Source organism: Notamacropus eugenii, chromosome 5 (assembly GCF_028372415.1).
Source record: "Notamacropus eugenii isolate mMacEug1 chromosome 5, mMacEug1.pri_v2, whole genome shotgun sequence".
Classification (NCBI taxonomy): domain Eukaryota; kingdom Metazoa; phylum Chordata; class Mammalia; order Diprotodontia; family Macropodidae; genus Notamacropus; species Notamacropus eugenii.
In genome coordinates, this window is record NC_092876.1 from 361,106,267 (window position 1) to 361,123,263 (window position 16,997).

Consider the following 16,997-nt stretch of genomic DNA (forward strand, 5'->3'; position numbering starts at 1 on the left):
TAAATATAACTTTACTGGCACCTGAAATGACCACAATTGTTTAGTAATTTGAACATTTCTTGACTTTGCCCTACTTTAGGATTGGGATATAAACTGATCTTTTCTAATCCAGTGGGCACTGCTTTCCAAATTTACTGACATATTGAGTATAGCACTTTAACAGCATCATCTTTTGGGGCTTTAAATAGTTCAGCTGGAATTCCATTATTTCCACTAACTTCATGTTAGCAATGGTCCCCTTGACTTCATTCCCCTGGATATCTGGCTCTAGATCAGTAACCACACCATTGTGGTTACTGGCAATGTTAAGGTCTTTCTTCTATAGTTCTTTTGTGTATTTTTGCCACGTCTTCTTAATCTCTTCTGCTTCTGTTAAATCCCTTTCATTTTTGTCTTTTATCATGCCCATTTTTGCATGAAATTTTCCCTTGATATCTCTAATTTTCCTGAATTGATCTGGTGTTTTTCCTATTCCGTTGTTTTGCAGAGTTTAATGTCTCTCAATAGGATTGGGATGTTCTTACTAGAGGAAAGGAGCAGGATACTAAGGTTCCTAGCCTTCTCTCTGCCCTATTTCCCCAGAACACATTTTACTCTTCTGTACAAGGTGGCTCTCCAGTGTGTAATGGAAATTTTATTGGAATTGGTGACCCTGAGTTTATATCATTGTCATTATGACATTGTGCAAGGCATTTAGTCTGTGAGTCTTATTTTCCCCATCTCTGGAGAGAGTTGGACTAGTGATCTCTAAATTTCCATTAACTGTGTTTATCAATGTGTCAAGGATGGTAAAACAAAGTGATAACTTGCTTCCGCTTCCATTTCCCACAATATTATGACAGTTGTTACTCTTCCTTTAGATTGGAATCAACAGCTTTAGTCATGTCTGTGAGGTTGCTATCCTGGGGTTGTTGGAAGATAGAGTCCAGAGTTAGAGGTTATGGGATGAACTGGAAAGGGGCAGAAAAGATAGATAATAAGAATCTTATCTAGTACATGATTTATTTATGTAATAGATGAGCTTGGGAATAGAAAAACAGTTATTGATTCAACATTTACTTTGAATAGTAATCTGTCCTAAAATAACATTTTCATACTATAATCCTTATTTTCTGAACTCCTTAAGGTATACCTAATACTTTCTAAGTTGTTTCTCTGTCTAGAATTAGAGAATCTTAGTAGTATTCCTAGACATCATTTAGTTCAACCTTCCATGCAGTTGTGCCTCCCTAACAGATTTCACCTAGCCTCTACTGAAACAATTTCTTTAATGAGCTCATTACTTAATGGAGTATCCCATTGTTTTATCAAACAGGTGGAATTTTTGTCTCATTTCATTTATATAACCTTTATTTCTAATATAACCCTACCTCTCGCCCTACTGAGGGATTAAGCCTGTGCTAAAGATTTTTTTAAAAGAGAAGAAAAAAGTCAGTCGGATAAAACCAACCAATACTTTGATTTTGTCTAACAGTATGTACAATGTTCCTCATACATAGTCCACCACCTCTGCAAAGATGGATGGGAGGTATATTTTCTCAACTCTTCTCTAGGACCAACTTTATTCAGTATAATTAAATAACATTTAGTTTGGTGCATTGTTCTTTCTGTTTACATTTGTAAAAGCAGTTTTAGTAGCCAAGATGACAGTGGAATCCTGTACAGTAATGGTTTAACTGTCATTTTCTGAGGAACTGAAAGCTTAACAGTCTTCCCAGAAAGACAGTTTTGTCATTGTGTATTATTTGCCTGGTGCACAGATAAAAATTGCCAGAAAGTATTTCTTTATGTTGCTTCTAAACTGGCCAAAATATAACTTTTAACTCATTATTACTAGCTCTATCCCCTGGAAATGTGATAAATGCAGTATCTCTTTCACTTTCCACTTGCTAGCCATTCCCAAATTGCTTTCTCTTAAGTCTTTTTCTTGAAATCAGACATCAGTAATTTATTTAGTCATTAATCATATAATGAATTCTAGACTTTTCACCATGTTGGTCAGTATCTCTTGGAAGCACCATGGTTTTGTTAAATACCTCATAAAATATAATATCCTTTTTCTTTCTCTTTTTCTCCTTTGTTTTCTTTTCCATTCCAAATTCTTCCCCTCTCCCCACTTGTCCTTCAACCATTGAGAAAGCAAGAAATACAATACCCATTATACCCTTGAAGTCATGTAAAATACTTTTCTGCATTAACCATGTTCCAGAAAAAAAGGAAAAAAAAAAGATAATTTCAGTCTCTACTCTGAGTCTGTCAGTTTTTCTCTTTGAAGGTAGAATAGCATTGTGCATCGTGAGTCCTTTGGAATTTTATTGATCAGAATTACCAAGTCTTTCACAGTTGATTATCTTTGTAGTATCATTGTTATTTTGTAGATTGTTCTCCTGGTTCTGCTCACTTAACTTTGTATTAATTCATCTAAGCCTTCCCAGGTTTTTCTGAAACCATTCCCTCATCATTTTTCACAACACAATCCTTATACCATAACTTTCCAGTCTTTCTCCAGTTGATGGTCATCCCTTTGGTTTCCAATTCTTTGCCACCACAAAAAGAGCTGCTGTAAATATTTTTGTACATGTATATCCTTTTCTTTTCTTTTAATCTCCTTAGCAGTATTTCTGGTTCATAGGATATGCAGTTTTGTAGCCCTGTGGACATAGTTCTAAATTATTCTCCAGAATGGTTGGACTAGTTCACAGCTCATAGTATATTAGAATACCCATTTTCCCATAATCCCCCCCAGCATTTGTCATTTTTATTTTCTGTCATTTTAGTCAGCCTGATAGGTATGAGATGGTACCCCAGAATTATTTTAATTTCCTTTTTCTAATTATTAATGGAGGCAGCTGGGTGGCTCAGTGTATAGAATGCTGGACCCCCAAGTCAGGAAGACCTGAGTTCAAATGTGACCTCAGACGCTTACCCTGAGTGCTTAACCTCTGCTTGCCTTAATTCAGTGGAGGACAATGGCAAATCACCCCAGAATCCTTGCCAAGAAAAACTCACTAGGGTGATATTGGTGTGCTATAGTACACAGGGTTATGAAGAGTTGGGCACAACTGAAAAACAACAAAATAATTAATGATTTAGAGCATTTTTTTCATATAACTATTGATAGCTTTGATTTCTTTCTCAGAAAATCACCTGTTAATAGCTTTTGACCATTTATCAATTGGGGAGTGGCTCCATTTTAATCAATTTGGCTCGGTTCTCTATACATTTGAGAAATGAGGCCTTTATCAGAGAGATTTGCTGTACATAGAATATTCTAACTAACCACAATATTCCAGACATAGTGTGACCATTACAAAATATGGGATCCTCACCTCTTTTTAGAAGTACTTTGAAAGATCTGTGATTTCATTTATCTGAGCATTCCCTCCAGTGAAGCACATCCTAACTCTTTCATGCTTGCCTACCCTGTCTGATTCTCATCCATGCCCTCAAATAATTCCTTCCTTGGATGTCTACTCTATGTGCTAGAGGCCTTTCTTTCTAAAGAAATTCAAAGAATACCAATACTTATGCAAGGTATTTGTTGGTTAACCCTCACTACTTGACTAGTCTACCTTTCCTTCTGTCATACATCTGAGGAGAAGGAAGTATGGCACAGGGGATAGAAGACTAACCTTGAAGTCAGGGTTTAGTTCTTGTCTTTAGTACTACCACTGTAACCATGGTCAAGACACTTGACTTCTCAAAACCCCAGGCAGCTAAGATAATCTATCAGGTATAGATGGGTTCCTATCTGTGTTGTTGGAAGGAATTTCCACATTTGGAGTTCCTACACTGATGAAAACCAATGTTTGGACCAAATGGCAATGACAAAAAGATCCATCTCTCAGGAGATCCTTGATGCCACTTCTCCTGCATGTCTCTTGTGATCTGTTGCAGCCTATTTCTATCCACCATGTACTTCTCCATTGTCTTTTGGATAACCCTTCACATTAAATTTTTTTGGAGACTGATATTCCATGACTCAGACATACAGCACAACTGGATTCATATTGTCAAAAAAATAGATGTTATATTTTTAGCATAATACCACTAGTCTTAGAGTTAGCTATTTTGGCAGCCTTTAACTGGAAGATTTGGTTCCTTGGCTTTATGTTCCACTTGATCCCTTAAGGATTTTCATGTGAAGTGCTGCCAAGTCAGATTGTCCCTTTTCCTATACAAATACAGATGATTTTTTTGAACCTGACTACATGACTTTATTTTTATTTATATTGTATTTTATTTAGCTGGTTTCATACCATTTTTCTAGTCTACCTAAATCTCTTTCAATCCACACTCTGTCATTCAGCCCAACCTACTTCATACTGTCTGCAGATTTAATAAGCACAACTTTAGTGTGTTGTTCCTAGTTATAAAAATCCAATATTAAAAAAAATTATATGTGTGTATATATATATATATGTATATATATATATATGTGTGTATATATATATATATACACACACATATATATATATATATATATATATATATATATGTATATATATATATATATATATATATATATATATATATATATTAAACAAGACAAGGCCAAGGGCAGAACTCTGGCAGGACATCAGAGACCTTCCTCTGGGTTGACATTAATCCAGTGTAGGTCTTGACAAATTTGCTTCAAATCTAGGTGGCTGACTGAAACTTTAGGTGTGAAATATATTCAGTAAGTGATCCTTAAATATGCTTTCAAATGATCAAATGTATTTTGATCTCTTCTTTCCCCTCCCATCCCCAGAAATTTATTGGGAGGAGTGAGAGGCTCCTAGACTGTTTTGCAATCTGTCAACACAGTGAAATTTCCTCTCCCTTAGGTAGATTTCCCTTCCTTCCCCAAAGTACAAAACACAGTAACTAGCAGTTCTGGCCAACTAGAAGGTCTGGAGGATGAGGGATGGTCAGAATTGGGTGAGGAAATGGCACCTGTTTTAAAGATATATAGGTTTTTTGATGGGGAAAGTATTTTTTGGAGAGACATGAAGATGTTAAATAGAATAAGATGTGACTTGAAATGGGCCTCAGTGGAATGATAATATAGTAAGAATTCATCCAAGCCCCCAGACACAACTTTTGTTCCAATGGAATTTTCACTCAGGCTTAATGGCCCCAGAATAGGCAGAGTTGGATGGCATCGCTTCTTAGCCTCTGTAAAAGTAAGATTAAGGGGCAGCCAAACACCTCTGACTACTGTATACTTCCTTCTGTACCTGAAAGAGTTGGTTCCTGTATAATGCCTCAAATATTTAATAAGAATTTGGTTGCTCATGGTTTAATATTGAATCTCATGCCTTGTGTTCTTGTTCTACTATCAAATGATTATTATCAAAAATAATAAATACCATGGTGACCTGGTACTCAAGATTTGTTTGTCTATGTGCTAATCAACATTCTTTAGGTATACTTGTAAGTTGTTAATCAACATTCTTTAGGTATACTTGTAAGTTGTTAATTAACCCCACTTGACCATATTTGGCCATGTTATTTACAAGGATATCGTGAAAGATTTTGTCATGGACTTTGCTATACCTAAAGTGAATAGTATCTGTGGCATTGCCCTGATAGACCAGCAGATGGTCTATGATTCCATCCATTAGCTTGGAGAATTGAATCTAGCAGTGCATTTCACAGCAACTGTCAGGGTTAGTAGACTATAGTCTAGATGATTGACCTAGGGTTAAAGGAACTATTTTATTCGCCCCCACTCAGTTTTCATATTAGAGAACTGAGTCCCTGGTTGGTTAAGAGACTTGTTCAGAGTTATACAGGTAGTAAGGATTATAGGCAGGTTTGGACGCACATTCTCAGATTTCAGGGGCATTACTCTTTTCACAGTACCAGCTGTCTCCCCCAAATAGACATACAGAAATTAAGGTTACTCAGCCAGTGCCAAGGGCTGGAGTGGAACACATTCTCACTGGCTTCAAGTCCTGTGTTCAGTCTGCAATGGCATGTTGTCCTTATCAAAACAAAACTGTGACACTGTATGGATTCTTTTTGTTTTGTTGTACCAAAGTATTTCTAACCCTGGCTCAAAGTTTAAGTACAACTTTCATTGCCCCCTTTTTAAGGCAACAAAATGGCACAGTGAGTAAGAGTGTTGAAGTAGGAGTCAGAAAGATGAGTTCAAATCTTGCCTCAAACATTAATTGGCCCTGTAACCTTAGACAAGTCTCTTCATGTGCAAAATGGAAATAATAGAACACTTGCCTCCTACAGATGTTATGAGGAGTGAATCATAGCACTGCAGATCTTGGAGTACTATGTAAATGATGATGTTGACAATAAGGATGATGATTATCTGTGTAGTTTAGTAACTGCTTCAGTTGTATTAATGTAGCAACATTAAGCACTTTTTTAAAGTTTAGGAAAGAACTTTTAAAAAAAGAAATGTCTAAACTTAAAACATTTGCTAATTAAAATTCACTAGCTATAGAATTTTTTAATAATACATTAAATTTAATATTATTCAGCTTTGTTAGTTTTTAGCATTATAGTATTTTAACGTGTACTTTATAAATAAGATTTCTTGTACAAATGTGATGCAGGAGGGCTTTTTTTTTTTTGCAGGAGTAGTGTGGAATAAATTTTTTTTTAAGTGGTTGTTACATGGTGAAACTTAGAAATTTTTAAGAGACAAAAAGATAGCTGTTTAGTAAATTTCACAGTTTATTACTGTCATTGATTCATTGTAGATATCTGAACATCCTTTGGTAGGTTATAAAGAGAGGCAGTACAGTTAGGAAAAATGAACATTGAATTAGGAACCATGAGACCTGGTTTCTAGTTTTAGCTTTTCCACTAATTGGTTATGTGACCTCATATAAAGTATTTCATGCCTCAGGACCTCAGTTTTCACATCTTTACAATTGAAAACCAGAGGTTAAGATTACAGTCTGTAAGGTTTCTTCTAGTTCTGAAACTCTGACATTGTAACTACAGTAATGAGGTTGAATGAATCTCTGGTTGAAGACTGTCTCCTAATTATCATCATCACAGGTAGTTATACCTTGCACTTACCTCTACACAGGCAGTAGCCATTTTTCTGTGCATCGCATTTTTCTGCTTTGCTCATTTGACACTGACTAATAGAGATGTTTCCTTTATGACTTGCCTCATTTCCTGGTTCATTTTTTAGTTTCCAATGATACTCAGATTCAGACCAGTCAAAATCGCTTGCACAGGCTGGTTTTTGCCTTACTGCTTTCAGATGTTGTGTTGAGGGGGAGAGAGAGAGAGAGAGAGAGAGAGAGAGAGAGAGAGAGAGTAAGAGTATGTGTGTGTGTGTGTGTGTGTGTGTGTGTGTGTGTGTTCACATGTGCACCAGTGTAAAAATGAGCTGGAAAAGGAAATGGCAAACCACTTTAGTATCTTTGCCAAGAAAATCCCAAAAGGGGTCACTAAGAGTCATGCAACTGAACTGTGTGTGTGTGTGTGTAATTGTAGACAAGTTATAGACATATACATATACATTGTGTGTGTATGTGTTTGTACACCCTCTCCAGTCTTACCTATATCTCTGAGACACCTCCCCCTTACCCTCTTTTTCATTGTACGCAGCTTCCTGTCACCTGGGACAACTCTGCTCAGAGGCTGAACCTTTAGGCACAATGTTTAAATGCTTGAAGTCATTCTTCAGTAATGAATTTACTTCTATCTTGTCAGACCTTCCCCTTCTCAGAGATTCTGAACCCCTATCTACCATTGTTCAAAATCTGTTCTCCATCCTTCACTTATTCCTATCCCCTGTAAACTGTGCCCTTCCTCTTAATAATGTCCCTATTTTGAAGTTATTCACCCTGTTCATTGTGCTCTCTAGAATGCCTGCTCCATAGGCCACCAACTAGCTTTCATCTTAAACCTTTTCCTTTCTTTCTCCTTACTTCTTCTTATCCTCACTGAGACCTGACTCCTTTCTGGTGACACAGCTTCTCTTGCTTCCAGCACTGGAAATCCTCATACCTTTCAACTCACTGGTGCTGGTAGGTTAGTTGGAATCCTTCTTGCAGTTTCCAGGCATTCCTTCTACCACCTACCTTCTTTCAGTAATCTTTTCTCCTTTGAGGGTTGTTCAATCAGTATTTATCACACACATAAAAATTCTGTTAGTTGTTATCCATGGACCTCCAGGACATTCCCCTTCTTTCCTCAATGAGTTCAGTGTCTGGCTCACAATTATTTTCATCTCCCACTACTAAGACTTGAACATAAATAATGATAATCCTTCAAATATCCTAACTTCCTAATTCTTTATCTTTCTAATTTCATATGACTTATTTTTCCACCCCATTACAACTACACGCTGAGATGATTATACCTGTGATCTTACCATCACCCATAAATGTTGCATTTCCAAGTTCATGAACTCTGAAATGCCTTTATTTGTTCACATTCTGTTGTCATTCCACCTCTCCAAACCCAGTTCATTTTCACTGGGACCTCCAGTCACTCTAGCCCTGAGTTTTTTCATGGGTTATCACACCTGCACTGTTCACACTCTCCTCTTTTCGTCTTTGCTGCTTGGTTAACAAGTTCAACTCTGTACTACTCTCTTTTCTAATGTCCTTTGGTTTTTTATTCTATTAAAGATCTTGCCTTGACAAACCTCAGCCTTGGATTATTCTCTCAATGTTTTTACTTTTATTTACATGCTGCTGAAACTGGAGAAAACTGCAAAATCATGCTGACTAGGTTCACTCTGAACTTTTGTTATAGAATCACAACTGGGCCATCCTTGCAGCAAGGCAATCCATTGAAACTTTGCTAATTATTCAGTTTCCCACTCACCATAGTGACTTTTCCAGGTCTTTTTATCCTTAATCTTCCCATTTCTCTCCATCTCTCTATGCTTTCAACTGAGAACCTTGCTTCGTATTTCACTAAAAAGATTAAGACCATTTGGCAAGTGCTGCCTCTTCTCCCTTCCTCATGTCATATCACTCATTGTGATTCTGCCACTCTCTCCTCCTTTACCCCTGTCTCACATGAAAAGGTTTCCTATCTCCTTACTAAAGCAACCCCTTCTACAAGCACAAATGATTCCTTCTATACCATCTTCTCCATCAGATTGAACCATCTATCATCCCTATTCTCACTAATATTTAGTCTCTCCCTGTCTACAAGGTTTGTAGTGAACTACTCACTATAAACATGCCCATATTTCCTTATCCTCTCCCCACTAGGTATAGTCCCATATTTCTCCTTCTTTTGTTGCTCAACTCCTTGAGAAATCTGTCTGTAATTGGAGCCTTGACATCTTTTCTTCTCATTCATTTCCTAATGTTTTACAGTCTGACTTCCAGCCTCATTATTTAACTGAAATTACTCTTTCCAAAGTCACCAATGATCACTTAAGTGCCAAATATAATGGCCTTTTCTCAATCCTCCTCCTTCTTGACCCTCTGTATCATTTGATGCTGCCACTACACTTCTTCTAAGTTTTTGGTACTCTATTTTCTTCTGGTTCTCCTCCTGCCTGATTCACTTGATCTTTCTTGGTTTCCCTTGTTGAATTGTCATCTAGGTGTCGTGCTCACTAACTATGGGTTTTTTTTTTCTCTCTATGAAACTGTGCTTGATGATCTCATCAGCTTGCACAGATTCATTTCTCTCTGAAGGTGATTCTCAGATATATTTGTCCCACCGAAACCTCTGTCTTGACCTCCAATTGCCTATTGGATATCTCCAATTGGCTGTCTTCTAAACGTCATAAACTTAACATTACCAAAGCTATACTTATTTTCTTTCCCCCTCAACTCCCCTTCCCCTTACTTTCTTACTTTTGTGGAGGGTACCACCATATTCCCATCACCAGGTTCACAAGCTAGGTGTTACCCTCAACTTTTTACTCCCTCACCTCAAGCCCCTACCATATCCAATCAGCAGTGGATTCCTTCTGATCCTGTGTTCATAACATCTCTCACATACCCCCTTCTCTCCTTTGACACTGATACCTTCCTAGTCTAGGCCCGTATCACCTCATGTTTGGACTGTTAGAATTGCCTGCTCAATCAGACATTTCCCTTCTCCAGTCTATTGTCCACTCAACTATCAAAGGGATCTTCCTTAAACCTATCTCCTGCTTATTCAATAACTTTGAATCGTTCCCTGTTACCTCTAGAATAAAATATAAAATCTCTTGTTAGCCTTTCATAACCTGGCCCTTAAGCTTTACTTCCCCCTAAATACTCTCTAATTCAGTGAAGCCAGCCTCTTTGTTTTTCCTTGCACACTATATTCTGTCTTTAAGCATTTTCACATGTCCGCATGCCGTCCACATACCTAGAACTATCTTGTTCCTCATCTCCACTTGGCTTCCACTTCAAGACCCAGTCCCTTCCTTGGTGCCTCCTTGGTGCCTCCTCTGAGAATATCTTTAATTTATACTTTATAGCTTGTTTGTATATAATTGTTTGAATGTTGTCTCCACCATTAGACTCCTTGAGAGTAATAATGCTTGCCCACTGACTAATTATGAACAAGATAACCCAGCTCTTTTCGTATTTACTTTGCAGATGGATCTTTCAGGTTTAGAAGCATTTTTCTTTTCCATCCCTATTGAGACTCTTACCCCCTAATTCAGAGTTCTTGACTCCCTGACTTCTCCTTTTTGCCAGGGTCCAATTCTTATCTTCTTTGGTCCTGTATCTTATCCCATCAAGATACAAAAATTTAAAATTGTCATTATTATTAATTTATTACTTGTAATCTTTTCAAAAGTAATAGTTTGGGACAAGACTTTATTTCCCTTACTAGCCCAGTTTTGTCTATCAGTCAGTGAAAATATATTGCTAAATATTAGGGCTTAACAGATTGCTTTCATTCATCCATCATTTAGCACCCTGGAATAGTTAATATTTCTATTTCATGTAATAATCAAGGCACAGGGCTTTTAAAAATAAGTTTACCTGTGGGAAGACAGGTATAAATAGAAGCATAATTTCTAGATTTCATTATTATTTTTCTGGTAGGACTTTAATTGGGTAAAAAATTGTACAGCTTTCACTTCAGTTATATACAATGGAGTAATGGAGAAAGTCAAGGCATTAAACAATTCTGGTATCCTAGAACATCTTTCTTAGTGTATAGATATTCAGCATATAATCAGACAGCTTTGCAACATTGTTCTCTTTTTAGTCATTAAACTGTTATTGGACAGTACTCATGACCAACATTACACACACTTATTGAGCACCTTCTTAGGTTAATAAAGATACTAGTAGACACTCTTAAAAAAAAGTAACCAAGTACTTTCTGAGTTAGAATTTCTAGTGGTAGTATATTTAGTATTTTATGATTAATATGAGCATTTCACTGTTTTTTAATTTTGTAACTTTGATGTTAAAAGATAAGGTTTATTATGTTGTTTAAAAAGCCACAGGATTATTTGCTTAGCTTTCCAGTTACCCATAGGTTTGGAATTTTTACTGGCTCATGTTGATAATGGAGGACAGTGAGGTAGAGGAAGAAGCAGAGTGAGTTTCAGTGAGGTGTTAGTGATTTCTGGCAGCGGTTGTTGGAAAGTACCAGATGCTTCCATGTGGAAATATTAGAGTTTGGAAGAACATTGTGGATAGTGTTAGTAGTATGGATGTGGAATAGAAAGACCTAGGTTTGAATACTTTCTTAGACTCTTACTAGCTGCTTAACCATACAACCTCTATGAGCCTCAGTGTCCACATTTATAATATGGGGATAATAGCACTTACCTCTGTACTCTTTTGTGAGGCTCAAATGAGATAACAAAAACATTATATTACAACCTTAACTCATGTAAATATCAGTTTTTGTTATTATTATACTCTACTGCTTGAGGAATAGTTTTATAATAGGCAGATTTAATGAAGTATAGAATTTATTAGATGCTATTCAAGTTAATATTCAATGTCTTAAAAAATTCCATACAAATTATTTCTAGTGTGTTGAAATACTTCACTATATTTTTGATTTGTGCTTCATTTAGAAAGATGGAAGAAAGCACTTATTCATGCATCTAATGTGCTTCATTTCAACTTTGACATTCCTACTCCCTTCATATACTTTAGCAGTAGAAAATCTCTTTATCCATATTCCTAGCATTGTTTTGAAATAGAGTAATCTATTCCTAGCATGGAGTAAGTTGCAGGGAGGAGTTATGCTTAGGGGATGGAGAGAAAACTGTCTTGTTCCTTAGTTCTTCCATAATCAGATTTTTATAGTATAGTTTGATTACTTTGTGACTTCCTGCAATATTATGCATATCTGTATGGCTCTGTAAAAGCAAATATGAAAATGTTTTTATAAATAAAATAGATAAAAGCAAAGATAAAAACAATTCATAGTCAAGTATAGATGTTCTTCTTGTCTGGCTTTGTGATTAATCTGTTTATTCTTCTTTATAAATGAAATGATTGAGAGCTAATAATTCTTCAAGCAAAAGTTATGGAAAGTATACTAAAATATGTTTTTAGAAATTAAGACATTTTCATAGAATCATAGAATGTTAGAGCTGTGAGAGACCTTATAGATAGATCATCTTATAGATAAGGAAACAGATTAGACCCCAAGGTTCTTTTAGCTATAGAGCTGTAATACTGTGAAACTAAGTAATTTACCTAAAGTTACATAACTAATTGTAAATGAACTGTACCACAATTTTCTAAGTTTACAAGTTTTGCATATTAACATTAAGGATTTTGAGTCATTTCTACTTTACTACATTAATATTTGGTCGTATAAATTAATTAAAAGTACTTACATTGAGTATGAGACTTAATGTATATTTCTCTTTTTTCTTCAAAGTTTCATGGTTTTACCCAAAAGAAAACATTCTCATCGTTATCTTCCCGATTTTGGCTATACTGCTTTCCTGGGGTCAATTTGGTATTGTGAGTAAGTACCAATATAAGTCAATACTTTTTTTATTTATGTACATTCTGGTAACAAAATTGCTTAGTTCTTTTGAGACAGTATTCGATGAAACCATTGTGCTAATGATAATGTGGTTCTGAAATAGTGCTGATATGATTTTTAAAAATGTGTTTTACAATTATACACATCATGTTTATGCTTTACTTAATCTTTTCAATAGGCCACTCCCTTCCCTAGCCCAGAGTGAAGGTCAGTGTTTTCCTCCACTTTTTTAAGGATAAAGAGACAGCACGATGAGTTTTAATAGTAGGTCCTTGGAAAGACCTGGGTTCAAGTCTCGATTCTGACACTTGCAAACCATGTAATAAGAAAAGTCGTTTAATCTCTGTGAACATTAGGCAACACTCTGAAGACTGTTATTGAAAGGTGAGATTTATATTAGTGAAAGCATTTTCCCCCTTGGGAAGTTTCTGTGCTGAGCAAATCAAAGGTCATTGATTAGTGACATATTGTTTCTTCTGTATCCCTAGCAGCCACAGGGGAAAATCCTAATCATAGGACCATTAATACTGAGTACTGACCTTCAGTTGCATCACATTTAACACTGACTATTATTCATTTTTACTGTGGGTAGAATATGTTAGGTTCCCTATGTTTTTTATTTTTGTCTTTATATCTCTAGCATCTAGCCCGGTACCTTGCATGTAGTGAGATCTTAGTAATATTTGTTGAGTTTGTTGGAGTTTAGGGAACATTTCTTTATGCTTATGCAATTATTTTTTAAGGTAATTCTGTGAATTAGGTTTTACGTATTAGTGATGGAAATGAGAATTTCTAAAGTTTTGGTAGTAATAGATCTTGTACATGGTCATGTCTGAAAGTATTGATAGGGTCAATTTAAAAAATACATTTGCACATATTAGATTTGAGTTGCTACTCATTGAGATGAATCAAGATTTCAAATCTTTGCTATCTTTGCCTCCTTCAGATACCTTGTGAAATGATTCCTTAGTACCTTGTGTCATCTCTGGCATTGATCTCTGCTGTGTACAGCTGTCCTAATCTGCTCTTCCCCTGAAGCAAAAAAAAAAAACCCATAAAGAATGAAGCAGCTCTATCTTCTTTCTGAAGTTAGTATTTTCCTGTTTATTCAAAACAGTGATCCTATTTCTTTGGCCCCATTCTTTGACCTTCCTATTTTCCCCAGTATAACTTTTGAAAAATCACTTTCTGTTATCTTTAGTTTTGTTCACCAGCTCATGGTAAACATCCTGACACTCTTCTTGCCAAGTTTTTGCATTGTTTCTCAGTGACCTTCTCTACTTTTGTCTTCTTCATATATAAGTTGGTTAGTGACTTCTCTGTGCATTTCCCTATGCATTCCCTTTATTCCTTCTCATCAGAATTATTTCACTTCCTATCTTCAGAATTTCTTTCCTTAGAGGTACCCATCCATTGTTGGTGACTTCTCCTGTGGATCCATCAGAATTTACCTGTCTTTTCAGTTGAACCCTCTGAATTCCCTTCTCCCAAAGTTAAGGATGCATGTCAGATTGTAGCCAGTTTTCATCTCCTCTATCCCAAAGTGCAAGGTGGAGTGGTCATTTCCCCCCAGGTCAGCATCATTTTTACCCCTTCAGCCAGATGCTACCTGTTGGTGAGAGTCAGGACCAAAATCTAATTTTCCCTTGTTGGTTCCTCTGTCTTTTGAAGGATTAAATTATTATGAGGGCAACTCAGGAAATTACTGTGTGCTCAGCTTTTGGCAAAGAGAGAGCCCAAGCATTTGTCTTCAGTGGAGCACCTCAGAAATTTGTCTTTGGTTTCTGTGCAGTTCATTGTTTCATTTTTTTTTTATTTATGATATGTTTAAAGGCACAGATGATATGTCTGTCAGCTTTACAGATGACGTAGAGCTGGAATAAAAAGCTAGTATAAGATGATAGCATTCAAAAGGATATTACTAGGCTGAATCTACTAAATAACATTCAGTAGAAGTAAATGGGCAGTTTTACTTTTGGGTTAAAAAAAATCAACTTTGTAAGTACAAGATGGAGGAGACATGCTTAGGTAGCACTGTATTTGAAAAAAATCTGGGATTTTAGTTGACTTTGAACTCTGTGATTAGCAGTAAGATGTTGTAGCTAAAAAGACTAATGCAGTTTTAGCCTGTATTAAGAGAGAACATAAAGTATTAAGTTTAGTTCTGGCTGCCGTAGTTTAGGGAAAATTTTGACATGTTGAGAGCATCCAGAAGAGAGCAGCTTGGAAGAGGTGAGCCTTGAGGTAGTTCATGTCACATAAGGATCATTTGAAAGGCCTGGTGTTGTTCAGCCTAGAGAAGACTCAAGAGAATGTGACCAGTGGATTCATATCCCACTTCTGATGCTACTTGTCTGTGACTGGAGGCAAATCACTTTACCTCTCTGAGCCTTGGATTTCTCATTTATAAGATATGGGAGTTTGACTAAATGGTCTCTGAAGTCCCTTTTAGCTCTAAATCATTGGGCAAGAGTGGACAGAGTGCTGGACTTGGAGAACAAAGAACTGAGTTCAAATCTCACCTCTACTCACCTGACCCTGGGCAAGTCATAGCCTCTCTTAGCTTTAATTTCCTCACTATCTAAATGCGACATAAATTCTACTTATTATGTCAATGATTCAATGATAACCCAAGTATTCGAGGGACTCTCAAATGGGAGAGTGATTAGATTTATTCTCTTTGGCTCCAGAGGTCCGAATCAGGAGCCATGAATTAGAAGATGCGGAGGCTCAAACTCATCCTCAGATCTCCTTGCTTTATGCTTTCTCATTAGTCTTGTTTGTGCTCCATTCTTCATGCTTTTGTTTATGGCTCTCAGAGGTGACTGATGGAGTTTTTTGTTTGTTCGTTTGTTTTTCTTGGTTCCTTTCTTGGATTTTATTTTCTATTACTTCTAGGTGTCTAACTGTATTCTTCCTTCATTGTAGCTCATCTCTGTGCTATCTAGTTTGGTATATCTCTATTGGAACATCCCTAGAGGTAGTTTTCTCTCTTTTTTTCAGTTTAAATCCCTTTTCAACAAGTATTTATTAAGTACTTCGTGCCCTTTGACTTTTGTACATGTTAATTAGTCTGCTGTACTCCAAATCTGTTAGAGATAATGACTCAAAAAAATAGAATTTTTAGGCTTTGGTACAAAACCTTAGCAAAGGAGAACTGAACAAAAGCAACACAGTTTTTCTCAAGGAACAGTTAATAGGAATTTCTGATTACTATGTAGACTATTTTTAAATGATTTTTTATGTTAAAAAATAGGATCTTTAACAGTAATCACAAAAGTTTAAGGTACACAATTATCTCTGAAAAGAAGGCAGCCATAGATTACTTCTTGTAGGCCCAGGTGCTGGGCCTAGACAGAAAACCACAGAATTCCCAGTTCGTAGAGAAAGAAAAGGAGACAGTGTGATTATAACACCCAACCTCCACTCCTTGGCTCAGCTCCAGATTAGAATATGGCCATTATAGGAAGGTCAGACTTTTTCATGATGACTTGGAAGGTAAAAGAAAGAAAATATCAGTGTAGGACATGAGGTCTGTTCTCTTGTTGCCTAACAGAGGAATAAGAAGAAAGTCCATTAGAAACTTGTGTCTTGAAGCCTTATGTCAAATCAGATCATAGCTATTCTTCAACTCAGCTCCAAGCATGACATGACCTCCTATTGCAAGCTCAGAGAGGAAGAGATCATTTGTGAATATTAAACATCTGACTTAGTTAAATCCATAAAAATTTGTTTCCTTTCATCCTGTCTACATGACCAATTGGGGACCACAGTTCTGAACCCAAGGGTATCCCATCTATTCAAGATAGAAAATTGTCTCCTTAATATGTAGTCCCTTGGGGAATTTTCTTTTATTGACTGGAGCCAGTCCCTTCCTTTTTCACATGACTAGAACATTTGATCTGTCATATTGCAAAGGATGTTGGAGCTGAGGGGGTAGTAGCACTTGCTCTTTAAGATTTAGTATGTAAGTGAAGATTCACAGTTTCGTATACAGCCCTTTCTATTCTCCTATAATATGGAGGTATTCATTGTAATTGATGGTTGTAAACTTCAGAATTATTTAAAGTGGGGAAAAGATGATTTAGCACGGT

The 16,997-nt window shown here is 36.3% G+C and overlaps 1 protein-coding gene across 15 annotated transcripts in view; it reads left to right on the forward strand.

The window, feature by feature from the left end:
* CD47 (CD47 molecule) overlaps positions 1-16,997 on the forward strand; it is a 114,561-nt gene that overhangs the window by 20,196 nt on the left and 77,368 nt on the right. For all 15 annotated transcript variants that reach the window (XM_072614082.1, XM_072614079.1, XM_072614080.1 and 12 more), the window contains one exon: positions 12,793-12,882. In XM_072614082.1, the coding sequence (XP_072470183.1) occupies positions 12,793-12,882 (90 nt within the window). The remainder of the gene's footprint in view (positions 1-12,792; positions 12,883-16,997) is intronic.